The sequence below is a fragment of the Drosophila persimilis genome, unplaced genomic scaffold (genome assembly GCF_003286085.1).
Source record: "Drosophila persimilis strain 14011-0111.01,24,50 unplaced genomic scaffold, DperRS2 tig00000124-arrow-pilon, whole genome shotgun sequence".
Classification (NCBI taxonomy): domain Eukaryota; kingdom Metazoa; phylum Arthropoda; class Insecta; order Diptera; family Drosophilidae; genus Drosophila; species Drosophila persimilis.
The window spans coordinates 12,136,042-12,162,900 of NW_020825294.1; the positions used below are offsets into that span (position 1 = coordinate 12,136,042).

Here is a 26,859-nt window from a genome sequence, read left to right on the forward strand (position 1 = left end):
GGTCGAGGAAGAAGAAAGGAGGAAGTTTCCGGTGGACACACACCTTCATCCACCCACATCACACACAACCCACGCATGTATACCCTCATTCATAACACATCACATAACATCACCACATTTCACACATCTACACCCGTCCGGCCCACAATTAAACAAAATATCACTATCATACAAAAAAACACCACGATTAAACGTAAACATCAGCAAGCAACAACCTCTATCAAAGGGGGCTGCCAATTCGGCCGAAATAGGGTTTTTTTTGTTTGTTAGTATTTTTGTGTTATTATTTGTTTCCTTTATATAAACCTAGATTATTAATTAATAATTTTCAAGAAGATAAATAAGAAAATATAATGGATATAAAATGAAAATTTGAAAATAGTCATGAGTGAACGGTGGGACGAGAGCGAGAAGAAGAGCGGGACCCTGAATATGAAAAGGGAGCGAATTCAAAAGGTGGCGCTCTTGGAAGGGCGGGACCCTGCTAGGGATAACGAAACCAACTATCCCCGAAAGTGCCAACGAGGACAAGTCTGTCCTATAAATTAGATTTGATTTTGTGTGTTTTTTTGTTTTTGTTTTGTTCAATCCGTCCCCTGGCTTATCGGGTCGGAAACACCTCTGACTTCCCCGTGAGCTAGCTGGGAACGATAGGCCAGGGTGGCAAAGAGGCGGATCATAACAATGTAATCCATGACCAATAAATAACAAAGTTTGACATCTTTAATCTCAACTCTTGGTTCCTTTACTAGACCCAAGTAATTAGTGCTATTTCCACACTAAAGTTCCAAAAATGGTACTATCCTGTTTAAATTACGCATCACTTTGCGTTTGCCTCTCTCTTTTTTAATCCTCTTTAGATATTTGATAATTGAATATATCCGTATAGTTTACTCTACGTTAGAGCGGAAAATGACTCACCCAGTAATTAATATTAGGAATGGGGAAACGAAACTAATTAAAATATATAATAGTATGACAGCTTTATTTTAGAACTTCACCGCAAATTGCTTTCATAATTTCACACTCATTTTATTTTTATTTTCTGGTGTGAATTGATTTTTTAAATGGAAGTACGAGTACAATTGGAACCAATCAACAGTCGCGATTCTATCGCGGTGATACTTGAGGTGCCATTGCAAATCTGTTGGTGCTACAAAATCCACTCAGTAGATATACATTATATAAATAATATAGAGACCATTCAAAGAGCAAGCTGACCCCATAGACACTTTATATAATTACGAGGAAAGACAGTGCCTCTCAGACACTCTGATGATTCTCACAACTAAGGCACGTCATCTGAATGGCACAACCGATCTATGGAATCCCTTATAATCTAAACTAAAAAATTTTGACTTAATTTCTGTGGCGGGCGCCTTGGAGAACAAGATGAGAGTGTTCATCGTAGCCCTGCTGGCTACGTTAGCGGTGAGTCGATAACGACATCTTGAAAAATGGATTCCATAGCTATATCGAGGTAAACATTCTCTGGTTAGCTCGCGCAAGCCCTGGTGAAGGAGGAGATTCAGGCCAAAGAGTATTTGGAGAATCTGAACAAGGAGCTGGCCAAGCGCACCAACGTGCAAACAGAGGCTTCCTGGGCGTATGCCTCGAACTTAAACGATGAGAACGAAAAGAAAAAGAACGAGATCTCCGCTGAGTTGGCGCAATTCAAGAAGGAGGTGTTGAGCGATAATCAGAAATTCCAGTGGCATAATTATCAATCGGATGATATCAAGAGACAATTCAAGAGACTGTCCGAAATGGGAAATGCCGCCCTATCCGAGGTGGAATATGCAGATTTCTTGGAAACCAAATCCGCCATGGAGTCGAACTTTGCCAAAGTGAATATCTGCAACTACAAGGAAAATGCGAAATGTGATTTGGAACTTGAGCCAGAGATAGAGGAGATTATTGGCAAGAGCCGGGACCATGAGGAGCTCAAGTACTACTGGCGCGAGTTCTACGACAAGGCAGGCACGGCCGTGCGCTCCAATTTCGAGCGCTATGTGGAGCTGAACACCAAGGCTGCCAAACTGAACAGTATGTTGCGACTGGCTGGAGACTTCTCTGAAATCATTTTCACACTTCTCCCTTCTGTCAGACTTCACCTCTGGCGCTGAGCTCTGGCTGGATAAGTACGAGGATGACACCTTCGAACAGCAGTTGGATAACATCTTCGCCGAAATCCGCCCGCTCTACGAACAGATCCATGGCTATGTGCGCTACCGCCTGAGGAAGTATTACGGCAACGAGGTGGTCTCTGAGAACGGACCCATTCCCATGCATCTTCTTGGCAACATGTGGGCGCAGCAATGGTCTGAGATCGCGGACATTGTTTCTCCCTTCCCCGAGAAGCCACTGGTGGATGTTACCGAAGAAATGGAGAAACAAGGATACACCCCCATCAGGATGTTCCAAATGGCCGATGACTTTTTCACCTCGATGAACCTCACCAAATTGACGCAGTAAGATTGAAGATTGCTATAATTCCATGTTGAGCCTGGATCCAAATATATTTGATCTACAATAGGGATTTCTGGGACAAGTCTATAATCGAGAAGCCCACGGATGGTCGCGACTTGATATGCCATGCCAGTGCCTGGAATTTTTACCTAAAGGACGATGTCCGCATCAAGCAGTGCACCCGCGTCACCCAAAACCAGCTGTTCACAGTCCACCACGAGGTGGGTCACATTCAGTATTTCCTTCAGTATCAGCACCTACCCTTCGTATATCGGACGGGAGGTAATCCAGGTTTTCATGAAGCCGTTGGGGATGTGCTCTCCCTGTCCGTGTCCACGCCCAAGCATCTGGAGAGGATCGGTCTGCTGTCGAACTATGTTCGCGATGACGAGGCCCGCATCAACCAGCTCTTCCTCACGGCTCTGGAGAAGATCGTGTTCCTGCCGTTTGCTTTCACCATGGACAAGTACCGATGGGCGCTGTTCCGCGGGGAGGTCGAGAAGGCAAATTGGAACTGTGAGTTCTGGAAGCTGCGTGAGCAGTACTCCGGCATCGAGCCTCCGGTTGTGCGTAGCGAGAAAGACTTCGACCCCCCTGCCAAATATCATGTCTCAGCGGATGTCGAGTATCTGAGGTTTGTTAAGTCGTCTCTTGTTGATTTTATGACGTGATTGGGGGTTTCGCGCAGGTACTTGGTCGCCATCATCATCCAGTTCCAGTTCTACAAGTCCGCCTGCATTAAGGCTGGTCAATACGATGCCAACAATGCGGAGCTGCCCCTTGACAACTGTGATATCTACGGCAGTGCAGCAGCAGGCGAAGCCTTCCAGTAAGGGCTGCTCTCAAATAAGTTAGTATGTCTGCTAATCTATGGGGATTCCTTTGTCCACTCCACAGTAACATGCTCTCTATGGGTGCCTCCAAGCCCTGGCCCGATGCACTGGAGGCCTTCAACGGGGAGCGCATCATGAGTGGCAAGGCCATTGCCGAATACTTCGAACCCCTTCGCGTCTGGCTGGAGGCGGAGAACATCAAGAACAGTGTTCACATCGGCTGGACCGCTTCAGATAGTAAGTTATATACTCCCGATCCACTATTGGACTCTCGAATAATCCTTTACTTTTCTCCCAATTTACTTCAGAATGTGTGGCCTTTTAATAAAAATACCTTCCTTTCTCAAAACAGTTCTTTGCTCAGTTTTAAAATATTAATTCGGACAAGATCTGAGGGTTACTATACAAATCCTTTAGGTATAATAGAGAATACAAGTCGATTTGGTTGGCATGCTATTTGTGTAAAATATAATTCTGATTTAAAATACAACCGTATCTAAAAATGCGAGGATGGAGTTGCTCCGTTGGTCGAAAACACTTAAGTTAGTTTATTACTCTTCTTTGACCACCTTCCTCGTCGAGGCTAACAAACAACTGGCCGGAATCTATGATCAGGTGGTCTTGGCCCAGTTGCAGAATGAGTTACGTGGATCCAACGATGTTGTAGCTCTCCTCGAGATGGAAATAGCGGACGAAAAGCTGCTGAACTACCTAAAATCTCTGATGCCTCATCTGGCATCTCAAGTTCAAGCGTTTGAAGTTGGGGGATGCCAGCCAGAAGAGGCAGCTGGAGAGGATACCGAGGCTGGGCTACGATGCCTTGGATGGCATGGAGCTCACTCAAGTTAATGCGCTCGCCTCCAACATGAGCGACAGCTACCGCAACGTCCTACATTGCGCTTATAAGCAGCCAAAAAATGGAACCCTGCGGCTAATACCAGAGGTTCAGGCAATATTCCAGGAGAGCCGTGACCTGGATGAGATCGAGTACTACTGGCTTGAGTGGCGACAACGCACTGGACTGGCCACTCGGGATCAGTTTGTGGCCTTAATGAAGTTGTATAAGAATACCGCCCAGCTCAATGGATATCCGCGGGCCGAGGATTATTGGTTCCGATCGCTAGACCAAAAATCTTAAAACAAACTTGATTTAGTGTGATATCACAGAAGATATCACTAAAATTGGTTGCGCTAGCTTTTATAGTCCTTGAGATCTAGGCGTCAAGCAAGACGGCAAACGGAAGGATGGACAGAAACGGCTATATCGACTCGGCTATTGTTGGCTTTGAATTAAATATTTGTTATTATCGCTTAATGTAGTCGTATTTACATATCGTTTGTTTCTTGGGGAAATGGAATGCGGCTGAGTATCCCAATGGTAAAACGCCCTCGTGCTGCAGAAAATGAAGACTTCATAAGAATTCAGAATGAAATTTTAGTGGCTACGATAGCCACTACAGTGGCTGTTAACGCTCTGGTGGAGGGGAGGCTGGTGTTGGTGTTGGTGAGAGAATAGAGAAAACTCACACATAGAGCACCGCATAGTCTCAGAAAGATGTTGTGGTTGTTATTGTTGTAATGCATCTGTTTCATGGACCACTTCCGTTTCAGGTGGTGGCCGGGGTGTAGGGGGGCCTGCGGCGGCGTGGTCGCATATCGCTGGGTGTGCGCTGTCGGTTAGTACCAGCTTAAAATTCGCGCAGACTTTTGTTACCTAGTTGGAAACACGAAAGCTACCTGCGAAAGCTCGCAACAACAAATTTCCCTGATATTAGGACTTCCGGTAACGATGAAGGATTTATCGCTTAGGCCGAACAGCACAGAGCGGGAGGGGAAGAAGATCAGCTCATCAGTCGCTATGCGGGCGCGATCCCCGTATGTGTCGCAACAAAAATTGGAAGGCCGTCAAATTCTGCGAAAATTCGGGATCAAATCACAGCAACGTAGTGATATTCGTTAACTGTCTGCCAAAAATATAGTGCTGGACCGGACCTTCTTCTCTGCCTTTATATTTTTTACCCGATACTCAAATGAGTATTGGGGTATATTAGATTTGTGGTGAAAATGGATGTGTGTAACGTCCAGAAGGAATCGTTTCCGACCCCATAAAGTATATATATTCTTGATCAGCATCAATAGCCGAGTCGATTGAGCCATGTCTGTCCGTCTGTCCGTCCCCTTCAGCGCCTAGTGCTCAAAGACTATAAGAGCTAGAGCAACGATGTTTTGGATCCAGACTTCTGTAATATGTCACTGCTACAAGAATATTTCAAAACTTCGCCCCGCCCACTTCCGCCCCACAAAAGGCGAAAATCTGTGGCATCCACAATTTCGACGATACGAGAAAACTAAAATCGTAGAGAATGAGTATATCTTCTAGAATGCAAAATCTGAACCAGATCGTATATTTATTATAGCCAGAAACAAGAAAACAATTGCATTCTCTCTCGCTCTGTCTCTCTCTAGCACGCAGGTGCTAGAAATTTATTTTATTGAGTACGCTCGTACGCTCCAAAAATTACATTTCCATATGATTTTAACATGAATTCTATTATTCAATAATAAGCATACTTCATACTTCATACATTCAGGCTGAGTTGGAAATTCCCAACCACTCATTATCTTCATCGAAAAATAAAAATGCTGTTAAACAGAAGCGTTGTAAACGAAAAAGATTCAATAGTAGGTAAAAAAAACATCCTGTTCCCTACTTCCAGGTAGGAGAAGGGCACCAAAATACTGATATAAACTATATTTCCCAATTACCGTCTAGCCCTAGAATAGTATGGGGAAGGACCTATTTCCCCAAAGTGAAACATTTTCCCGAGATATGCGTATACAAAGGCTCAACAACACATTACTCTTGACAGTCAACGCCCCAATTTTCGATGGTTTCACTCTGATTTTTGTAACCTTATGGGATTTCAGAAACAAAAAATTCATTTTTTCTTTTAATACTATGTATTCTATGCCCAACCCACATCCAGATTTTGTAGCTGATTCTGCTGCACCAACCAATCGTGTAGGGGCTTGAAGTAGGCCAACAACCCATCAATATTGATCTCCGGCTCACCCACCAACTCCTGCAGGACGTCGCTGTAGGGCACGGATGAGCCTAGTGCCATGGCACGCTGTAGACTGGCACCGATCTGACGCTGGTCGGAAATATCGCAGAGATCCAAAGCTTTCCTAGGGTTATCCTTTCCGAACTGAAGCGTCGTTGTGCAGTAATGCTTGAGCAGCTGAAACTGTAGAACGGTGCTCAGGATGTTGCTGAAAGGGATAATTGATCAAGACATTTGCTAGGAGATTCTCCACATAGGCTTTCAACCTGGCATACTGGTCATCCACCTCCATAAGCAACTTGGCTGGGACGTCAAACTGTTCGTTACTGCGTTTCCGAGGGGCTGCCGCTCCCGTGTAATGTTCCGTCAGTCGCCAGTAGGCCTCGTTGTCGTCCGCTCGGATGTGTCCACTTAGGACCTCCACACGATAGCGATCGAGGACATAGAAGACGGGCAGCAGGAAGACCACGCGCAGACCGTGCACATACAAGCGGTTCAGTCGAGCGGGCAACTCGAGCCACTTTCCCTCCTGCAGCAAGCCCAACTTCTGAAGGTAGCGTGGAGAGGTGGCCGCCAGGGAGAAGCACTTGCCAATGGCATCGCCGAAGCTGGGAAAGGGTTCATCGCGCAACAGGGTTGGCTGGCCGGAGGCAGCTCGGTTGTAATAAAGATCACTCTGGGCCTCAAACATATTGAGGAAACGCTCCTCGTCATTTAGGGGACAGTAGGTGAAGTTGGTTATGGGAAGGGTGTAATACCGCCAGACCTTGTGCCAGCAACGGTCGTCATCATCAGCAGCCACGACCTGAGCATTTGTCCAAAGGGAGCTGGAAGAGATCACTTTGAAAATTCCTTGCTGGAGAATATCTGTTTTATCGGAATTACCTTTCCAGCAATGGCAGACCAAGTCCCCTAAAGTACTCGGCCACATTCCAGAACACTCTCTGCGTAGTGCTCAACCCGCGACGATGGAGGTCTTGGGTGATATTTGCCAGCCCCGCCAGGGGCGATGGTAAGTCCACATACCACTCGGCACGAACCCGTCTAAAGGCGTTTCCTATGAAGACCTCGGCCAGATGCTGTGGATACGGTCTGCCCCGGGGCACCAACCGTTCTCCGTGCATCTTTCTCAAGGAACCCCTAACATGAGCGTGGAACTGAAGGAACAACGGCCTCAGTCCAGCCATCAGCCGATCCAGCAATGACATGGTCTGCGCTCCGCCCATCTCCAGCGATCGGAACCAATAATCTTGGGCCCGCGGATATCCATTAAGTTGGGCGGTCTTCTTATACAACTCCATGAAGGCCACAAACTGATCCCGAGTGGCCAGTCCAGTCTGCTTTCGCCACTCATACCAGTAGTACTCGATCTCATCCAGGTCACGGCTCTCCTGGACTATTGCCTGAACCTCTGGTATTAGCCGCAAAGTGCAATTCCCTGGCTGCTTATAAGCGCATAGTAGGACGTTGCGGTAGCTGTCGCTCATGTTGGAGGCGAGCGCATAAACTTGAGCGAGCTCCATGCCATCCAAGGCATTGTAGCCCAGCCTCGGTATCCTCTCCAGCTGCCTCTTCTGGCTGGCATCCCCCAACTTCAAACGCTTGAACTTTGCCAGATGAGGCATCAGAGATTTTAGGTAGTTCAGCAGCTTTTCGTCCGCTATTTCCATCTCGAGGAGAGCTACAACATCGTTGGATCCACGTAACTCATTCTGCAACTGGGCCAAGACCACCTGATCATAGATGCCGGCCAGTTGTTGGTTGGCCTCTACGAGGAAGGTAGTCAAAGTAGAGTCGGTCGAGGAACTAGGCAGGACAAAGCCTACAAAGATCTGAATGGAAGGGATGTCATGTTGAAATCATCTCCTTTGGGCAACACTTCAACGGCGCTTGGACTCACCAAAACCACCAACAACATCCCCATAGTCCCACACTTTCTACTCGTACAAATTTACTTTCGCAACTCAGTCGTGGTTCATTTAAATTCCCGGCACAATATCCAACCTTCGCAAACTTTTTCAGACGTTCTGCGCCGGCGCAGCTCTCGATACCAACTAACCAACGGAGGCCGACGACAGAGGCCATGGCCAGAAGCCCAGTCGACTATTGGCTGAGCACCCAGTAGCCAATTTTTAATTATAATCAAGTGGAGCACGGAGCGGGTATGACACTGTGCCAGTGTTCCCTGTGCTCAGCTTTTGGCTGACTGAGGCGAGATGTGTACGAGGAATAAACTAACTTAGCTTGAGTGTTTTCGACCAACGAAGCCAATCCATCCTTGTATTAGATACGCTTGTACTAGAATGAGAATTAGATTTTACGCAAAAAGCATACCTACCAATTCGACGTGTACTCTCTGTGTTACGAGGGTATACAAACATTTGAATGTAGAAGCTCATAAAAACTCGTTCGTATAAATAATTTAAAACTGGTAAGGCAATTATAAACTTTATTGAGCAATGAACTGTGAGAGAACAGAAGGTATTTTAATTAAGAGGCCACACACTCTGAAGTAAAGGGGGAGAAAAGTAATGGATTATTCGAGAGTTCAATAGTGGATCGGGAGTATATAACTTACTATCTGAAGCGGTCCAGCCGATGTGAACACTGTTCTTGATGTTCTCCGCCTCCAGCCAGACGCGAAGGGGTTCGAAGTATTCGGCAATGGCCTTGCCACTCATGATGCGCTCCCCGTTGAAGGCCTCCAGTGCATCGGGCCAGGGCTTGGAGGCACCCATAGAGAGCATGTTACTGTGGAGTGGACAAAAGGATCCCCATGGATTAGAAAACAATGTAACTTATTTGAGAGCAATCCTTACTGGAAGGCTTCGCCTGCTGCTGCACTGCCGTAGATATCACAGTTGTCAAGGGGCAGCTCCGCATTGTTGGTATCGTATTGACCAGCCTTAATGCAGGCGGACTTGTAGAACTGGAACTGGATGATGAAGGAGACCAGGTACCTGCGAAAAACCACCAAATCACGTCACACATGAAGCTCATCATCATCGAGAAATGACCCAACAAACCTCAGATACTCGACATCCGCTGAGACATGATATTTGGCGGGGGGGTCGAAGTCTTTCTCGCTACGCACAACCGGAGGCTCGATGCCGGAGTACTGCTCACGCAGCTTCCAGAACTCACAGTTCCAATTTGCCTTCTCGACCTCCCCGCGGAACAGCGCCCATCGGTACTTGTCCATGGTGAAAGCAAACGGAAGGAACACGATCTTGTCCAGAGCCGTGAGGAAGAGCTGGTTGATCCGGGCCTCGTCATCGCGAACATAGTTCGACAGCAGGCCGATCTTCTCCAGATGCTTGGGCGTGGACACGGACAGGGAGAGCACATCCCCAACGGCTTCATGGAAGCCAGGATTAGCCCCGGTCCGATAGACAAAGGGTAGGTGCTGATACTGAAGGAAATACTGAATATGTCCCAGCTCGTGGTGGACTGTGAAAAGTTGATCCTGGGTGACGCGGGTGCACTGCTTGATGCGGACATCGTCCTGAAGGTAAAAGTCCCAGGCGCTGGCATGGCATATCAAGTCGCGACCATCCGTAGGCTTCTCGATGATAGACTTGTCCCAGAAATCCCTATTGTAGATCAAATAGATTTGGATCCAGGTTCAACATAGAATTATAGCAATCTTCAATCTTACTTCGGCAATTTGGTGAGGTTCATCGAGGTGAAAAAGTCATCGCCCATTTGGAACATCTTGAGGGGGGTATATCCTTGTTTCTCCATTTCTTCGGTAACATCCACCAGTGGCTTCTCGGGGAAGGGAGAAACAATGTCCGCGATCTCAGACCATTGCTGCGCCCACATGTTGCCAAGAAGATGCATGGGAATGGGTCCGTTCTCAGAGACCACATTTCCATATGATTTTAACATGAATTCTATTATTCAATAATAAGCATACTTTCAGGCTGAGTTGGAAATTCCCAACCACTCATTATCTTCATCGAAAAATAAAAATGCTGTTAAACAGAAGCGTTGTAAACGAAAAAGATTCAATAGTAGGTAAAAAAAACATCCTGTTCCCTACTTCCAGGTAGGAGAAGGGCACCAAAATACTGATATAAACTATATTTCCCAATTACCGTCTAGCCCTAGAATAGTATGGGGAAGGACCTATTTCCCCAAAAGTGAAACATTTTCCCGAGATATGCGTATACAAAGGCTCAACAACACATTACTCTTGACAGTCAACGCCCCAATTTTCGATGGTTTCACTCTGATTTTTGTAACCTTATGGGATTTCAGAAACAAAAAATTCATTTTTTCTTTTAATACTATGTATTCTATGCCCAACCCACATCCAGATTTTGTAGCTGATTCTGCTGCACCAACCAATCGTGTAGGGGCTTGAAGTAGGCCAACAACCCATCAATATTGATCTCCGGCTCACCCACCAACTCCTGCAGGACGTCGCTGTAGGGCACGGATGAGCCTAGTGCCATGGCACGCTGTAGACTGGCACCGATCTGACGCTGGTCGGAAAGATCGCAGAGATCCAAAGCTTTCCTAGGGTTATCCTTTCCGAACTGAAGCGTCGTTGTGCAGTAATGCTTGAGCAGCTGAAACTGTAGAACGGTGCTCAGGATGTTGCTGAAAGGGATAATTGATCAAGACATTTGCTAGGAGATTCTCCACATAGGCTTTCAACCTGGCATACTGGTCATCCACCTCCATAAGCAACTTGGCTGGGACGTCAAACTGTTCGTTACTGCGTTTCCGAGGGGCTGCCGCTCCCGTGTAATGTTCCGTCAGTCGCCAGTAGGCCTCGTTGTCGTCCGCTCGGATGTGTCCACTTAGGACCTCCACACGATAGCGATCGAGGACATAGAAGACGGGCAGCAGGAAGACCACACGCAGACCGTGCACATACAAGCGGTTCAGTCGAGCGGGCAACTCGAGCCACTTTCCCTCCTGCAGCAAGCCCAACTTCTGAAGGTAGCGTGGAGAGGTGGCCGCCAGGGAGAAGCACTTGCCAATGGCATCGCCGAAGCTGGGAAAGGGTTCATCGCGCAACAGGGTTGGCTGGCCGGAGGCAGCTCGGTTGTAATAAAGATCACTCTGGGCCTCAAACATATTGAGGAAACGCTCCTCGTCATTTAGGGGACAGTAGGTGAAGTTGGTTATGGGAAGGGTGTAATACCGCCAGACCTTGTGCCAGCAACGGTCGTCATCATCAGCAGCCACGACCTGAGCATTTGTCCAAAGGGAGCTGGAAGAGATCACTTTGAAAATTCCTTGCTGGAGAATATCTGTTTTATCGGAATTACCTTTCCAGCAATGGCAGACCAAGTCCCCTAAAGTACTCGGCCACATTCCAGAACACTCTCTGCGTAGTGCTCAACCCGCGACGATGGAGGTCTTGGGTGATATTTGCCAGCCCCGCCAGGGGCGATGGTAAGTCCACATACCACTCGGCACGAACCCGTCTAAAGGCGTTTCCTATGAAGACCTCGGCCAGATGCTGTGGATACGGTCTGCCCCGGGGCACCAACCGTTCTCCGTGCATCTTTCTCAAGGAACCCCTAACATGAGCGTGGAACTGAAGGAACAACGGCCTCAGTCCAGCCATCAGCCGATCCAGCAATGACATGGTCTGCGCTCCGCCCATCTCCAGCGATAGGAACCAATAATCTTGGGCCCGCGGATATCCATTAAGTTGGGCGGTCTTCTTATACAACTCCATGAAGGCCACAAACTGATCCCGAGTGGCCAGTCCAGTCTGCTTTCGCCACTCATACCAGTAGTACTCGATCTCATCCAGGTCACGGCTCTCCTGGACTATTGCCTGAACCTCTGGTATTAGCCGCAAAGTGCAATTCCCTGGCTGCTTATAAGCGCATAGTAGGACGTTGCGGTAGCTGTCGCTCATGTTGGAGGCGAGCGCATAAACTTGAGCGAGCTCCATGCCATCCAAGGCATTGTAGCCCAGCCTCGGTATCCTCTCCAGCTGCCTCTTCTGGCTGGCATCCCCCAACTTCAAACGCTTGAACTTTGCCAGATGAGGCATCAGAGATTTTAGGTAGTTCAGCAGCTTTTCGTCCGCTATTTCCATCTCGAGGAGAGCTACAACATCGTTGGATCCACGTAACTCATTCTGCAACTGGGCCAAGACCACCTGATCATAGATGCCGGCCAGTTGTTGGTTGGCCTCTACGAGGAAGGTAGTCAAAGTAGAGTCGGTCGAGGAACTAGGCAGGACAAAGCCTACAAAGATCTGAATGGAAGGGATGTCATGTTGAAATCATCTCCTTTGGGCAACACTTCAACGGCGCTTGGACTCACCAAAACCACCAACAACATCCCCATAGTCCCACACTTTCTACTCGTACAAATTTACTTTCGCAACTCAGTCGTGGTTCATTTAAATTCCCGGCACAATATCCAACCTTCGCAAACTTTTTCAGACGTTCTGCGCCGGCGCAGCTCTCGATACCAACTAACCAACGGAGGCCGACGACAGAGGCCATGGCCAGAAGCCCAGTCGACTATTGGCTGAGCACCCAGTAGCCAATTTTTAATTATAATCAAGTGGAGCACGGAGCGGGTATGACACTGTGCCAGTGTTCCCTGTGCTCAGCTTTTGGCTGACTGAGGCGAGATGTGTACGAGGAATAAACTAACTTAGCTTGAGTGTTTTCGACCAACGAAGCCAATCCATCCTTGTATTAGATACGCTTGTACTAGAATGAGAATTAGATTTTACGCAAAAAGCATACCTACCAATTCGACGTGTACTCTCTGTGTTACGAGGGTATACAAACATTTGAATGTAGAAGCTCATAAAAACTCGTTCGTATAAATAATTTAAAACTGGTAAGGCAATTATAAACTTTATTGAGCAATGAACTGTGAGAGAACAGAAGGTATTTTAATTAAGAGGCCACACACTCTGAAGTAAAGGGGGAGAAAAGTAATGGATTATTCGAGAGTTCAATAGTGGATCGGGAGTATATAACTTACTATCTGAAGCGGTCCAGCCGATGTGAACACTGTTCTTGATGTTCTCCGCCTCCAGCCAGACGCGAAGGGGTTCGAAGTATTCGGCAATGGCCTTGCCACTCATGATGCGCTCCCCGTTGAAGGCCTCCAGTGCATCGGGCCAGGGCTTGGAGGCACCCATAGAGAGCATGTTACTGTGGAGTGGACAAAAGGATCCCCATGGATTAGAAAACAATGTAACTTATTTGAGAGCAATCCTTACTGGAAGGCTTCGCCTGCTGCTGCACTGCCGTAGATATCACAGTTGTCAAGGGGCAGCTCCGCATTGTTGGTATCGTATTGACCAGCCTTAATGCAGGCGGACTTGTAGAACTGGAACTGGATGATGAAGGAGACCAGGTACCTGCGAAAAACCACCAAATCACGTCACACATGAAGCTCATCATCATCGAGAAATGACCCAACAAACCTCAGATACTCGACATCCGCTGAGACATGATATTTGGCGGGGGGGTCGAAGTCTTTCTCGCTACGCACAACCGGAGGCTCGATGCCGGAGTACTGCTCACGCAGCTTCCAGAACTCACAGTTCCAATTTGCCTTCTCGACCTCCCCGCGGAACAGCGCCCATCGGTACTTGTCCATGGTGAAAGCAAACGGAAGGAACACGATCTTGTCCAGAGCCGTGAGGAAGAGCTGGTTGATCCGGGCCTCGTCATCGCGAACATAGTTCGACAGCAGGCCGATCTTCTCCAGATGCTTGGGCGTGGACACGGACAGGGAGAGCACATCCCCAACGGCTTCATGGAAGCCAGGATTAGCCCCGGTCCGATAGACAAAGGGTAGGTGCTGATACTGAAGGAAATACTGAATATGTCCCAGCTCGTGGTGGACTGTGAAAAGTTGATCCTGGGTGACGCGGGTGCACTGCTTGATGCGGACATCGTCCTGAAGGTAAAAGTCCCAGGCGCTGGCATGGCATATCAAGTCGCGACCATCCGTAGGCTTCTCGATGATAGACTTGTCCCAGAAATCCCTATTGTAGATCAAATAGATTTGGATCCAGGTTCAACATAGAATTATAGCAATCTTCAATCTTACTTCGGCAATTTGGTGAGGTTCATCGAGGTGAAAAAGTCATCGCCCATTTGGAACATCTTGAGGGGGGTATATCCTTGTTTCTCCATTTCTTCGGTAACATCCACCAGTGGCTTCTCGGGGAAGGGAGAAACAATGTCCGCGATCTCAGACCATTGCTGCGCCCACATGTTGCCAAGAAGATGCATGGGAATGGGTCCGTTCTCAGAGACCACCTCGTTGCCGTAATACTTCCTCAGGCGGTAGCGCACATAGCCATGGATCTGTTCGTAGAGCGGGCGGATTTCGGCGAAGATGTTATCCAACTGCTGTTCGAAGGTGTCGTCCTCGTACTCATCCAGCCAGAGCTCAGCGCCAGAGGTGAAATCTGACAGAAGGGAGAAGTGTGAAAATGATTTCAGAGAAGTCTCCAGCCAGTCGCAACATACTGTTCAGTTTGGCAGCCTTGGTGTTCAGCTCCACATAGCGCTCGAAATTGGAGCGCACGGCCGTGCCTGCCTTGTCGTAGAACTCGCGCCAGTAGTACTTGAGCTCCTCGTGGTCCCGGCTCTTGCTGATGATCTCTTCTATCTCTGGCTCCAGGGCCAGATCACATTTCGACTTGTCCTTGTAGTCGCAGACCTTCACTTTGGCAAAGTTCGATTCCATGGCGGATATGGTTTCCAAGAAATCGGTATACTCCGCCTCGGGCAGGGCGGCATATCCGAGCTTAGACAGAGCCTTGAATTGTCTCTTGATATCCTCCGACTGGTAACTGCGCCACTGGAATTTCTGTATATCGCTTGACACCTCCTTCATGAATTTTGCCAACTCAGCAGAGATCTCGTTCTTTTTCTTTTCGTTCTCATCGTTGATGTTCGAAGCATACGCCCAGGAAGCCTCTGTCTCCACGTTGGTGCGCTTGGCCAGCTCCTTGTTCAGATTCTCCAAATACTCTTTGGCTTGAATCTCCTCCTTCACCAGGGCTTGCGCGAGCTAGTCAGAGAATGTTTACCACAATTTAGATATGGAACCTATTTGTCAAGATGTGGTTTTCAGACTCACCGCCAACGTAGCCAGCAGGGCTACGAGAAACACTCTCATATTGTTCTCCAAAGCGCTCGCCTACAGAAATTAAGTCAACATTTTTTAGTTTAGATTATAATCGATTCCATTTTGATGGGATGTTGTGCCATTCAGAGAGTGTCTGAGAGGCACTGTCTTTCCTCGTAATTAATTAAAGTGTCTCTGGGGTCATCTCGCTCTCTATATTCTCTCTATAATATTTACTGAGTGGATTTTGCAGCAACAACAGATTCGCAATGGCACTTGAAATATCACCGCGATAGCAAATCGTCATTTATAGGCTGTTGATTAGTTTCACTTGTACTCGTACTCGAACTTACAAAATCAATTTACGCCCGACAAACGAAAAAAAAAGATTGTGCAATTATGGAAGCAATTTGCGGTGAAGTTCTAAAATAAACCTGTCAAACTCTGATTTATTCCAATTAGTTGTGCTTCACAGCCATATCATTAGCTACTCGGTGAGCAATTTTCCGCTCTAAAGTAGAGTAACCTATAGAAGTAGAAACTACCAATCCTGCAGGAAAAGCCAATAAACCGACACACAAGAACCGATAAAAAGATCGTAAATATCCCAGATAAGGGGGCTTACTACCGCAAATGTGAGATATTCAAGAGAATTTATGACCGACCGTACCAATGACTTTTAGTAAATATTGTCCGAGCTGTGTATTGGCTGATCCAGATAAGATTGGAGTTGGATTATAGTGGAAAGTGGAATTTATAGTAGATAACCGTATTGATATTGAAGCCGTCAAACGAAGCAATAACTTGAACAAGTAATTACATCACGATCACTAAATTGATTATAACCAACAATTGCGATCGTAATTCAATTAACGTCAATTGTTTTGCTCGCTAATTGCAAGGCGAATGCTCAATCAAAAAGAGAAACTTACGTTCTGAGCGTGTGTGATGTGCCAAACGAGTTCCGCCGAACAGAAAGAACTTCACCGGCCCGCAAACGAACTGAAAATGAAAATGTTTGGATGACATTGCGTGGGTTTTATAGCCACGAGCGGCAATCTGAATCGGCCGACCGAACCATTATAAGCCTGAGCCAGCCGATCGCAGCGCATCGCGACGCGGAACGAACGACGTGACCGGAGCTAATCAACCGACTGGCCGTCTCGGAGAGAAACATAAAGATAGATAGATATATGCGAGCATTACTTATTCTAAATGGGAGCGCAGCGCACCCAAGCCCGAGGCTCTGGGGAGATACGGAGCTCAGCCCCAGTCTCAGCCGCCCCGGGGCTCATTAATATGCCTGGCACATTTCTTCGCTGGCTCCCTAATTAGCAAATACCGAAGGAGGATTAAAGCAGAGAGATGCAAACACAAGGTGATAATTTTTAAATTTAACAGAATATAAAAAAAATAACTCTAAATCATTTTTGGCTCTTTGGCGTGGAGATAGGGATAACTACCTGGGCGTGGTAAATGTACTTTCCATATTTCACTTATCTGTTGACGCAGGGGATTACTTCGTGCAACATGTCACAGCGGGGTTTGACTGCAGCGCTTGCTCCAGGTAATGCATTCGACAGTGATGTATGCTTGCCATGCAATTTAGAAGACAACTTTGTTTTATAGTGCCTTCAGAAGGGTCGATAAACCGTAAGGCTCGAGCACACTACATACAAATAGCTGAAAGAGGAGCTGAAAGCGGACCTGGGCTAAAGAAGCATTCAACACTCTGCGCACACTGTCGCCTGAGTTAAAAGCTGCCCACATCTTCCAGATCATTTTTCGGAATCGGGTGGATCGGACATACATATATGTACATTCATATATCATAAAGCTGCCTCGATCGATGTGTCAATAATGTTGATGTTGCCGGGTTTCCCAGCCTAAATCATAGTCGCGCAGTCCAACGTAAATCTCTTTAATTATTCGCTATTTGCACTGCCCCCTGTAGATGAACCGCACTGTTAACCGCATATGTATGCTTACGCACGGCAGCGGCCGTTCTTTCTATCTAGCCTTCTTCGTTTCGTTTCCGCAGCTATTGCCTATAGCATCCAACCATCCTATAGTTGTTCTCTCGCGCTCTGTCTCTTTATCTATTGCTCGTGCTCGGCTTAGCAGCAGCCATGAGATACTCTGCTCTGACGCTCTCCTTCTATCATCCACTCTGGCTGTCTTCTTAGATTTTCGGTCAGCCCTTGCAATAAGTCTCGCGCCGATCTTTATACAAAAAAACTAACAGATACAACCAACATATGTACATACATACTTTCGCTTTAGCTTACCAAAAAATATTTTTTCAAAAAATGTTGGTTATGTACTCATTTTTGTAATTACATACGATTATGTATGTACATGTTTGTGCTTAACTCACAAAGATGTGGTTCAAATTGGACCACGATATTACATATACTATATATAAAAACAAACAAGCTTGATCGATCAAACAAACCCGGATTATCTGATGTGAGCTATAGCCTATAGCTATGGTTATAGCTATAACCCTCAGCTTAGATAATACTAGTGTCCACACTTGCAAACAATACAATACCACTACTGCCGCTCCACTACAATAACCCGTGCTCAGTCAGTATACATACATATGTACATATATCTACAAAATATAGGAGAAAAGAAGGCAGTGTGAGCCAGAAAAATATATTGTGCTCGATTTTTTAATTTATTTTGCTGGCGTTGAGTGGGCGGTGCTGGGACTGTATTCGAACCTCCTTCTTCAAAATCGGGGCGGTGTTGCCAATTTAGTTATTTTCCGGCTATTTCTGGCGTTTTCCACATGTCAAATGGGTATATATGTATATATATTTAAATCTAGCGGCTGACATTCAACTATGAACTTAATATATCACTCGGAGCATTCTCAACCACGCACTCCTTCTCTCTTTTTCCTTTCTATCCTCGGACTTACCCTCACTGACTTGAACGTCGAAACCGGATCACTAAAAATTTTCGAGCAACTGAAATATATAATTTTGTTCCCCACACACGTCTGTCACTTAAAACGGCCGACAATCAACAATTGATCACTCTGTCTATGGACCCTTTCACTTAAGAGTAACCGCAAGGTCCGACAAGCTATAGTAATTTTTCCTTTGTGCTGAAATAGTTATTTTTGTTCTTCAATTAACAAAAACTAACATTTGAAAATCGCGCCCATAAACCTACAATATGCCATCGTCAAGTAATAAATGCGTTTATCAACACTACCTATGCATGACGCCATAAACACGTTCAAGCAAGAATCTGCACGTTTTCGCCTGAAACGTATTCCACCACACCTCAATGCCGAGTATAGGTTAAAAACACGCAGACCCAATAAATATGTATAATTGTTGGTGTACTCGATCACACTGCATGTTTTATATGTTTTGGGCTCACCTAAACTTTAAGCGAAGAAGAATAAAAATAGTGTTTTAGAGCATCATGCATCATGCAACATCTGTCTGAACGTTAACTTTCTGTCATAAGAAGTATCGTTTGGCGTTTCTCTCTTTTTTTGGGACTAGCTCTCTTTTCGCTAAAACCTCTTTTTACGCAAAATGCAATAAAAGCAAGTATTAAGATTACACCACTTAAATAGAAAAATTATTCATAAATCGTATAAAATTATGTGGGCATGGCTAGAATCTGTAATACCGGTTCACAACAATGAGTCCCATTCCATGCACACATACCCTGGGGTAAATGGATGTTATAGAATTGTGAATATTTTTGTCATCCCAGGCAAAAACAATTTATTTTCAATATATTTTAATATTATTCAATATTATTTAATGTTATTTTCCATAGTTCAACTAAATTTCAAAGCTTATTGTCTTCTTGCAGAGGCCAAGAATAGGTATCAGGATCGAGTTATGTATACAAAACACTCATCATATACATGAATATGTCTAAAAAATATCAATTTGAGAAAAGGTCTTTATTAGTTACGTTTTATCTTCATATCAATATTTATACTTTCATATAAAATTAACAAAATAGAGTATACCAAGGCCTATACTACGGCTTACACGCAATATAGCGACTCTTTTTTTGTTGAACTTTTTCGTTTAAACCTTTTTTATACAATAAATACAATAAAGGCAAGGATTACAAATTATCCAATCTTGTAGAAAATTGATTCATCAATGGGATAAGACTATGTGGGCATTGCTGAGAAATTTAGTTAGTCAGCATTATTCAATGGAATATCAAAATTGAGCAATTTCCTTTTTCGTTTGTCTTGATTGACCTATTTCGCTACTTGTTTTTTGTTTGACTTATTTCGCTAAAACCTCTTTTTACGTAAAATGCAATAAAAGCAAGTATTAAGAATACACCAGTTAAATAGAAAAATTTTACGTGAATCGTATAAAATTATGTGGGCATGGCTAGATGTGCTATATAGCTAGCAATATTTGGCGGAAGATCAAAAACGAAGAATATGTAAAATATAATTTGAATTCGTCAGTATATTTACGGTATATTTTTTAAATTAGACGGTATATTTCGGTATATTTCTGAGGGTCGGACGGTATCTTTCTGGTGGCCAAACAAAGAAACGCAAAACGTGAATTTTGCAGAAACGCGCCTCATAAAACAATCTAAAACTGATAAAAGGTAATGCATATCATGCAGGTAAACAGCTTATCGACTACCTGAGTGGATGGCAGATGGGTGGTGCATGGATTATTTCGCCACATTGAAAATACCAGTGCAGCAGCAGCTGCAGAAGCACGCGAGTGGCAGCGCAAGAAAAGCAGGCAACACCGTGTTTAATTGATTATTCAATGAAACACCATCAACGAAGCTGCGCGTGTATGTGTGTGCGTCATCAGTTGAAGCTAAAAACAACAACAAAGCCGTACAACGTAAACGTGAAAAGAAATTTCATTTGAACAACAATTCGTCAGCAAAAAAGAATACGGTGGAATTTCGAGAAACAGCTGGAAGACCAAACCACACCACCTACATTTGTACGCTCATGCGAGTATAGTAGTGTTGTAGAGAAATTTTATGTATTTTATGGTCACGTCACATGTGCGCAGAACTCAAAATTTGCATTCCTTTTCTACCCCAGATCTTCGTTCGTCCGATATGGAGGCGACACTTAGCTCGGGCGGCTCGAATGCCTCCAGCGAGTGCGCCATGGAGGCGGGAAACACTAGAAGCCGCTGCCTGGAGCCCGCGTTCAACAGCAACGGGCACTGCGGAAACGGCAACGGCAACGGTGCTGCCCTGCTTAGCCAGGAGGTGAAGGATTTGTACAGGTAATCCAGATTTGTACGAGTGCCAGAAAATGAGCCGAAAGTAATGTGATTGCCTTGGACAGATCCCTGTACACTGCCTCGAAGCAGCTGGATGAAGCCAAGAAAAATGTGCAAAGCGTGGAGCAACTGTTCCAGCACGAGATCGAAGAGAAGCGCTCACTGCTGGTGCAACTGTGCAAGGAAATCATCTTTAAGGATTATCAATCGGTGGGAAAGAAGATCCGGGAGGTAATGTGGCGACGCGGCTATTACGAATTTATAGCTTTCGTCAAGAAGAACTGGCACAAGCAAGGCGTGGACGCAGCCACCGCGCAGGAGAATATGCAGAAGCTGGAGCGCTTTCTCTGCGCGGGGATCTTCAACTACAAACGACTGTCCTCCAAGATGGAGGAGATCTATGACTTGGATCTCAAGTATCTCATCGACTTCTCCATCATAAGCGATGGCTACATCAGCGACATGATAGGGGAGCCCAAGGAGCCGTCGAACTCCTGCACACAAGCCGTGGACAAGAGCCTGGAAGCCGTGTCCTTTGCCCTGGACACCATACACTCATCGCTGCTGAGCCTGGGCGACCTTCATCGCTACTTTCTTGATTTCCGCATCGACAGCAAGCTGAGCATCAGCAAGGAACAGGTGGCCAAGTACTATTTGGAGGCCTTTAAGCTCAACCCGGCCATCGGCATGGCGCAGAACCAGCTGGGCACCCTGTACTACGGCCAGAACTACGATCTGGACTCCACTTACCATTATCTGTACTCGTTGGTCTGCATCATCCCCTTCGAGCTGAGCGAGAACAATCTCAACAAGCTCTTCGCCAAGCACACCGAGTACTTGGAGCAGATGGACCCAAACAAGCTCGACTTCAACATTGAAGACTTCTTCGCCCGATTCTATCTGATCGTGGACATCTTCTTCTTCGACAAAGAGGTTCCCGACTTCAATGCCCTCTGTCACTGTGTCCTGATTGACTTGCGTAAGATTCTCTGCTCGCAGCAGCTGCGAATGCCGGAGCCGAGCATTTACAAGATCATCTCGATCTTGTTTTTCTGCCTTTCCAAGCTCAAGATGATCAACTCGCCCAAGGTATACTCATTGCATGCCTTTCTGGTGGCCGCCTGCTCCGATCTGATGGACGCCTGCATTGTCAGCATTGAGCAGACGATTCTGGCCCGCTCAGCAGACAACGAGCAGTTCCAGGCGGACTACGAGCAGCGATTCGAGGAGTTCGACACTCTGATCCGCAAGTCCCGCAACGAGTACAAGAACTGGCTGACCGCCGTTGGTGAGTGCGAGCGCAAGGACAAGAAGCTGATTCCCCGACCCCACTCCCTCAAGGATTGCAGCTCCGATTCACGCGACAGTCAGCGCTCCGTGGACGATGTGAAGACTCAGGAGACAGGCGACGGCGAGAAGAACCCTGAGCCCATCTCCACTCGCTCCAGCGACGAGGCCAAGGAGAGCGATCTGAAGACACCTCTCTCCTGCAAGAGCAAGCGGCGTGGCATGCGCCTGCGGCGCCGTCGTCGCAAGATCGCCCAGTCTGACGATAGCTCCTGCTATGACAGTGAGAGCGACATGGACACGGACTTCTACAGCGACGAGGAGGACTACACGGACCTCAGCTCCAACTTCGATACTGACTTCAGCGACATAGATGCTGCCGACCCGGGGGAACCGTGCGCCGAGGATCCCTATGAGACAGGTGAGTTGTGACATCTGTCCATATGTCTGGTCTAGCCCAACTAATTCTGCACTCCCAGCAGCTTCTTACAGCAAAAAAGGGCGCAGGTCAGCAGGCGGAGTCTGCGGCAGCGATATCATAGCCAACGACTTGGACGACGAGGATGTGGTCATTGAGGAGGAGAAACTTGTATACCCCGAGCTAGAGCGCAGACCCAATTCCCAGGAAGCAGACTCCGAAGAGTTGTTGCACAGCTTCGAAGTGCTGCAGCTGAACTTTAAGAGCGCCGAAGAGCAGGTGAAACACGTGGAAGTGGAGTGCCCTAAGCAGAGGAGGGATGTCCCGGAGGGATGTCGGGAGCCAGAGCCAAAACCTGAACCTGAACATGAGCCGCCCGTAAGTCTCTCGGAGCCACCGAAGAAGCTCATATATCGCAACAAATACACCAAGATCAATCCGAACATAATCATTGACTGTCTGCACAATGAGCCGACCATCAGAGCCCTGAAGATGCTCTTCGATTGGCTGCGCGTTAATCCTGAGATACTGATCGGCTGCTACCACTCGAACCCCGAGTTTGTCCACAAGATCATGAAGCTGCTGAATTACTGCAATATCGATGTCTTTACGAGGAAGGTTTACTTTGAGCGAGAGCTCCTCACCACTTCCAATGTACGGGAGGCCCTTGTTGAGCTGTTCGATGTCCGGGCCAATGTTCCGCTGAGCGAGGACTTCACCTTCAAAAACTTTGACATCTTCCAGAGCACCCAGATCACCTTGGACTGGGAGACGATTATCAGGGAGCGTGTCACGCCTCAAGAGGAGTCCATTCTGCGCATCTTTAAAATGGTCGACTTCGGCTTCTTCATTTGTAAGCAGAAGAAGTTCAACTACAGATTCTGCGTGAAGACGCGGCGCTTCACTGAGAACCAGAAGAAGAAACAGCGTGAGGAGAAGAAGGGTGGCGGCAATCGGCGACGAGAGCGTCGCACTGCTCCGAAGACCACACGGAAGCGGAACGAGGGACGGACGCGTCGCTACTCGGACCGCAAGAACGGCATTGTCCGCAAGAGCTACACGAGCAACGAGGAGAAGGACACCGTTGAGGAGTGCCGCAAGATGCCTCGCAAGGGCTACCTGCGGAATCGCAATGCCGAGAAGGCAGCGGCGGTCATCACCAGTGCCACTGGCACATCAGTGGCCGGGGGCACCTCTGCCTCCACCACCACCAACAGTGTCATTGAGAAACTCAATGTTCAGTCCAGCTCCGGAGCGGATGAGGAGCGCTCCGAGGCGAAGTCCAAGAAGTGCGAGCTAATGGGCAAACTCTGGCTGCAAAACGAAGTGGAGACACTTGAGGAGGAGCTGCGAGACAGTCCTCCCCATGTGGTGATGTCCCCATTCGTTGTGGTCGATTCCAAGGCGTTGACCGAATACAATGGCATTGTCAAGTCGTTGGTGAGGACGAAGAAGTGCATTGTCCTGATACCCAATGCAGGTGAGTGCACTCGAGAGTGGAGTGGAGTGGTCTAGAGTAGAGTAGAGGAGAGTGTTCGAAGCCATTAACTAATCTTGGGTGTTTCCCCCCATCCAGTACTCAACGAGCTGGATGATTTGAAGAAGCGCAGCGAGAATGTGCGACATGTCATCCGTTGGCTGGAGCAGGAATTCAAGCATGGAAACCGCCATCTGCGCGCCCAGCGCGACAACGAAAGCCAGCCGCTCTCTTTGCTGAAGATTTCGCGGAAGATGGGTGAGTGCCATGATGGGCGAGATGTCTGAGTGGACAGGGGCTTTAATTGAGTTGTAATTCTTGCCACAGATCGCGATGCTTCGGTCTTCCTGCAGATCGCTCAGTTCTGCAACCATCTGGTGGCCAACCATGCCGATCCCCATGTCAGCGAGCTGCAAAAGAACGTGGTTACTTACTTGTCGGGAGATAATCTGCATGAGAAGAATCGCCAGCAGCAGAATTTCAGCTACACCGGTATACTCGATTCCATACCGGCGCGCTACGCACAGATTCAGAGCTTCTACTCCAAGTTCAAGGCCAACAAAAAATGAACGGGCCTGTGCGCAGCGGTATCGGTAGCGGGCGCTAAGGCGGCAAAGACAAAGGCAAAGGCAACTGCAGATCAGGTGCACTGCAAGCAAAGGGTGCGAGCGTGTTCTCTCTGTACAACCACAAAATCGACATGGAGCTCCAAAGTTAACGAATCCGTGGCCAGCGGGCCGCGGCAAATCAAAATCAGCAATCGCTGCTGCAGCCTACGTTGCGGCTGTGTCCCTATTCAAAACTGAATCTGTTACCATCAGCGGGAACAGGATCCCTGCCCCAGCCCACGCAGCAGCAGCAGCAGAAGCATTGCGCGGAATTTGCTTGTTGTGTTTAGACAAAACAAAAACTTAAATACCAATCAAAAAGCGTTCACTTTCGACTCAATGGCAACAATGATGACGACGACCAGGCTCTGTTAAAAGGAAAAACGGCAAACAAAACACCGGAAAACGTATACAAAATGACAAAAAAAAATGGAAAAAAAATAATTCAAAATTAACCATAGAGCAGGCGAGTGCCTCAGACGGTTCGCGGACAAGAAAGAGATGATCCCGATGAGTCCAAGTGGAATGGTGAAGACGATAAGGATGACAGCGGGCAGAACTGTTTCGCCTCCGACCGGTTTGTTGCTTCATGTACCACGCAGCATGGTCCACCAGTATCTTCGCCTCAGTATCATTCGTTTGCGAAACTTGTCTCGCCCCACATGCAGTTGTGTTTCGTTTTAAATTGCACATTCGGAGTAAATTTACATTGCACGCCTAACACTTCACACAACCCGCGTGACTTACATACATATGTTATATTACAATTTACATTATAATGCTGCTCCATCTGAAGTTCAATTCTCGGACCGGACACTTTGTAACTTCCCATTAGCGAAGAAGCGACTCCCGTAATATGTAAACAAAATTCTTCATCACTTAAAATGTTCCCAAATTGAAGGCTTGTTAGATTTCGTTCGATTAAATAAAGCACCCAGCCCACACAGTTGTGTCTTTCTTTGTTATTTTAGACCACAGATGCCAAAGGTCCAAATGCCTGAGGTCTGTCTTTCGTTTATATCTAATTACAAGCAGGATACAGTGCATTGCAAATATATGCTTATGCACCATAATTGCCTATACACTGGCATAACAGTGCAGTTTCGTCAGATGTCTTAGGTACCCAAATTGATTTGTCCCAACCCTAGATAATATGCATACATATGGAGATGTGGACCCGACTATTTACTGCTTTGGTTAATAGTTTCAGCTAATTGGCACAATAACTTGCCAACCCGAAATACGAATAATGAGTAAGGGTTGCGACTTTTTGGCCCAAAACTAGTTTATACAATAGAGGGCTATTTTGAGTCGAATTTATTGTACAAAAATACAGCACAGCTCGTAGTTTAAACAATTGGGCGACTCAAATGTTAGTTGTGGAAACTTTTCCATATCTGCACATTTTTTTTTCGGGTTACAGGATCCTCCTTTGCTCGAACAAGCTGGTAATTGAAGTGGCATTTATTTAATACTATTTATTTTGATATTATTTACTTACACTCGGTTCCGTTTGAGAAGGGGAATAAAGTGCTCAACATCACAGATAAAAATATATATTTAGCCAGAAAAATCATATTTCCATTTTTTTTGGTGAAGTGTGGCGGTTCAATCCCTTTTTTATAGTTCTTCGAACACTTCGAATCCAATTAATTCGTTATAGTTGACATAACTTTTTGGTGTGTGACGGTCGAATTGTGTAAGATATTGGCTACCCCAACCAACCCCCGGCTCACTCGTCTACACTCTGTCCCTCTCACCGGTATCAGCAAGAAATCGGACAAAGACAAACGAGAAAGAGTCAGTCAGTCATATTTATTTTAGAAAATCTTCGGCTAACACGATTTTATTCGTACTTACATAATTGTATTTAGTACTCTGTTAAGTACTCTTTGTTGAGCCTTAACAATTTCTTTAATATGCGTAAGATTAAAACATGAATGTGGTTTAATTTTCAATTTATTTTCTGGGCCATTTTCTTGTCATTTGACGAAATAAAGAGGCGAAATAAACGCAACTTTTTCCATTTGTAAGCGATTGTAATTGGTTTTATTTAATCATGACGGCCATCTGTAAGAACATCGACATCCGAGAGCTTCGCTTAGATTAGAGAATGATTCTATTTCATTATTATGAGATGATGGAGGCTGAGCTGCCATGGGACAGCACTTAGTCCAACAAATCTTTGAGGCCTGGAGAAGAACTCCCCTTGCCCATGGGCAAGAACAGCAATGGACAGTGTGGGAGCTTTTGCGACGAATCTCGAAGAAATATTCACACCATTCCGTACATCTAGTAGAATAGCAATGATGGTCACTGAGACGCTGAATAAGACCCACCAGATGGAG

General features: G+C 46.4%; 5 protein-coding genes and 2 long non-coding RNA genes across 11 annotated transcripts; 3 read left to right on the forward strand and 4 right to left on the reverse strand.

The window, feature by feature from the left end:
• Positions 1 to 1,377: 1,377 nt before the first annotated feature.
• LOC6598005 (angiotensin-converting enzyme) lies at positions 1,378 to 3,642 on the forward strand. The gene is made up of 7 exons (XM_002023194.2): positions 1,378 to 1,431; positions 1,500 to 2,046; positions 2,108 to 2,471; positions 2,537 to 3,103; positions 3,158 to 3,298; positions 3,367 to 3,539; positions 3,611 to 3,642. The coding sequence occupies exons 1-7, from the start codon at positions 1,393 to 1,395 to the stop codon at positions 3,625 to 3,627; spliced, it is 1,848 nt and encodes a 615-aa protein (XP_002023230.1). The 5' UTR covers positions 1,378 to 1,392; the 3' UTR covers positions 3,628 to 3,642.
• A 2,626-nt stretch (positions 3,643 to 6,268) lies between these two features.
• LOC6598003 (angiotensin-converting enzyme) lies at positions 6,269 to 8,304 on the reverse strand. Its single transcript, XM_002023192.2, has 4 exons — positions 8,268 to 8,304; positions 7,253 to 8,199; positions 6,634 to 7,194; positions 6,269 to 6,575 (listed from the first exon to the last, which is right to left on the reverse strand). Exons 1-4 carry the CDS (start codon positions 8,289 to 8,291, stop codon positions 6,269 to 6,271), a joined length of 1,839 nt encoding a protein of 612 aa, XP_002023228.2. The 5' UTR covers positions 8,292 to 8,304.
• A 477-nt stretch (positions 8,305 to 8,781) lies between these two features.
• Positions 8,782 to 16,451, reverse strand: LOC6598001 (angiotensin-converting enzyme). 2 transcript variants are annotated; one of them, XM_026987146.1, is made up of 9 exons: positions 16,387 to 16,451; positions 15,467 to 15,526; positions 14,851 to 15,397; positions 14,635 to 14,789; positions 10,026 to 10,234; positions 9,394 to 9,960; positions 9,187 to 9,327; positions 8,946 to 9,118; positions 8,782 to 8,874 (listed from the first exon to the last, which is right to left on the reverse strand). In XM_026987146.1, exons 2-9 carry the CDS (start codon positions 15,503 to 15,505, stop codon positions 8,858 to 8,860), a joined length of 1,848 nt encoding a protein of 615 aa, XP_026842947.1. In that variant the 5' UTR covers positions 15,506 to 15,526; positions 16,387 to 16,451; the 3' UTR covers positions 8,782 to 8,857. The 2 variants fall into 2 exon arrangements, with proteins under 2 accessions (XP_026842947.1, XP_002023226.1); XM_002023190.2 differs by lacking the exons at positions 8,782 to 8,874; positions 8,946 to 9,118; positions 9,187 to 9,327; positions 9,394 to 9,960; positions 10,026 to 10,234 and adding exons at positions 13,182 to 13,274; positions 13,346 to 13,518; positions 13,587 to 13,727; positions 13,794 to 14,360 and having other exon boundaries at positions 14,426 to 14,789.
• Positions 10,669 to 12,704, reverse strand: LOC113565405 (angiotensin-converting enzyme-like). The gene is made up of 4 exons (XM_026987292.1): positions 12,668 to 12,704; positions 11,653 to 12,599; positions 11,034 to 11,594; positions 10,669 to 10,975 (listed from the first exon to the last, which is right to left on the reverse strand). The coding sequence occupies exons 1-4, from the start codon at positions 12,689 to 12,691 to the stop codon at positions 10,669 to 10,671; spliced, it is 1,839 nt and encodes a 612-aa protein (XP_026843093.1). The 5' UTR covers positions 12,692 to 12,704.
• Positions 16,452 to 16,664: 213 nt separating the features above from the next.
• LOC113565376 lies at positions 16,665 to 17,181 on the forward strand. The gene is made up of 3 exons (XR_003408569.1): positions 16,665 to 16,832; positions 16,908 to 17,021; positions 17,084 to 17,181. It is a non-coding gene; the product is annotated as an uncharacterized LOC113565376 (long non-coding RNA).
• Positions 17,182 to 20,026: 2,845 nt separating this feature from the next.
• On the forward strand, positions 20,027 to 25,457 carry LOC6598000 (protein SMG5). 4 transcript variants are annotated; one of them, XM_026987142.1, is made up of 6 exons: positions 20,027 to 20,074; positions 20,535 to 20,724; positions 20,787 to 22,429; positions 22,488 to 23,906; positions 24,003 to 24,161; positions 24,231 to 25,457. In XM_026987142.1, exons 2-6 carry the CDS (start codon positions 20,552 to 20,554, stop codon positions 24,470 to 24,472), a joined length of 3,636 nt encoding a protein of 1,211 aa, XP_026842943.1. In that variant the 5' UTR covers positions 20,027 to 20,074; positions 20,535 to 20,551; the 3' UTR covers positions 24,473 to 25,457. The 4 variants fall into 4 exon arrangements, with proteins under 4 accessions (XP_026842943.1, XP_026842942.1, XP_026842945.1 ...); XM_026987141.1 differs by lacking the exon at positions 20,027 to 20,074 and adding an exon at positions 20,119 to 20,430; XM_026987144.1 differs by lacking the exon at positions 20,027 to 20,074 and adding an exon at positions 20,120 to 20,430 and having other exon boundaries at positions 22,491 to 23,906.
• Positions 25,458 to 25,765: 308 nt separating this feature from the next.
• On the reverse strand, positions 25,766 to 26,078 carry LOC113565555. Its single transcript, XR_003408670.1, has 2 exons — positions 26,013 to 26,078; positions 25,766 to 25,956 (listed from the first exon to the last, which is right to left on the reverse strand). It is a non-coding gene; the product is annotated as an uncharacterized LOC113565555 (long non-coding RNA).
• Between the last annotated feature and the right edge of the window lie 781 nt (positions 26,079 to 26,859).

Bases quoted from the DNA above. Each gene is read 5' to 3' on its own strand.
- LOC6598005 (XM_002023194.2), top strand. From the start codon at position 1,393: ATGAGAGTGTTCATCGTAGCCCTGCTGGCTACGTTAGCG. The intron at 1,432-1,499 runs GTGAGTCGATAA...TTCTCTGGTTAG, and splicing joins CCCTGCTGGCTACGTTAGCG to CTCGCGCAAGCCCTGGTGAA. The intron at 2,047-2,107 runs GTATGTTGCGAC...CCCTTCTGTCAG, and splicing joins CAAGGCTGCCAAACTGAACA to ACTTCACCTCTGGCGCTGAG.
- LOC6598003 (XM_002023192.2), bottom strand. From the start codon at position 8,291: ATGGGGATGTTGTTGGTGGTTTTG. The intron at 8,200-8,267 runs GTGAGTCCAAGC...CCTTCCATTCAG, and splicing joins GGATGTTGTTGGTGGTTTTG to ATCTTTGTAGGCTTTGTCCT. The intron at 7,195-7,252 runs GTAATTCCGATA...GATCTCTTCCAG, and splicing joins GGTCTGCCATTGCTGGAAAG to CTCCCTTTGGACAAATGCTC.
- LOC113565405 (XM_026987292.1), bottom strand. From the start codon at position 12,691: ATGGGGATGTTGTTGGTGGTTTTG. The intron at 12,600-12,667 runs GTGAGTCCAAGC...CCTTCCATTCAG, and splicing joins GGATGTTGTTGGTGGTTTTG to ATCTTTGTAGGCTTTGTCCT. The intron at 10,976-11,033 runs GTTGAAAGCCTA...TATCCCTTTCAG, and splicing joins GTGGATGACCAGTATGCCAG to CAACATCCTGAGCACCGTTC.
- LOC6598001 (XM_026987146.1), bottom strand. From the start codon at position 15,505: ATGAGAGTGTTTCTCGTAGCCCTGCTGGCTACGTTGGCG. The intron at 14,790-14,850 runs GTATGTTGCGAC...CCCTTCTGTCAG, and splicing joins CAAGGCTGCCAAACTGAACA to ATTTCACCTCTGGCGCTGAG. The intron at 10,235-14,634 runs GTCTCTGAGAAC...TATGGAAATGTG, and splicing joins AGTATTACGGCAACGAGGTG to GTCTCTGAGAACGGACCCAT.
- LOC6598000 (XM_026987142.1), top strand. From the start codon at position 20,552: ATGGAGGCGACACTTAGCTCGGGCGGCTCGAATGCCTCCAGCGAGTGC. The intron at 20,725-20,786 runs GTAATCCAGATT...TGCCTTGGACAG, and splicing joins GAGGTGAAGGATTTGTACAG to ATCCCTGTACACTGCCTCGA. The intron at 24,162-24,230 runs GTGAGTGCCATG...TTCTTGCCACAG, and splicing joins GAAGATTTCGCGGAAGATGG to ATCGCGATGCTTCGGTCTTC.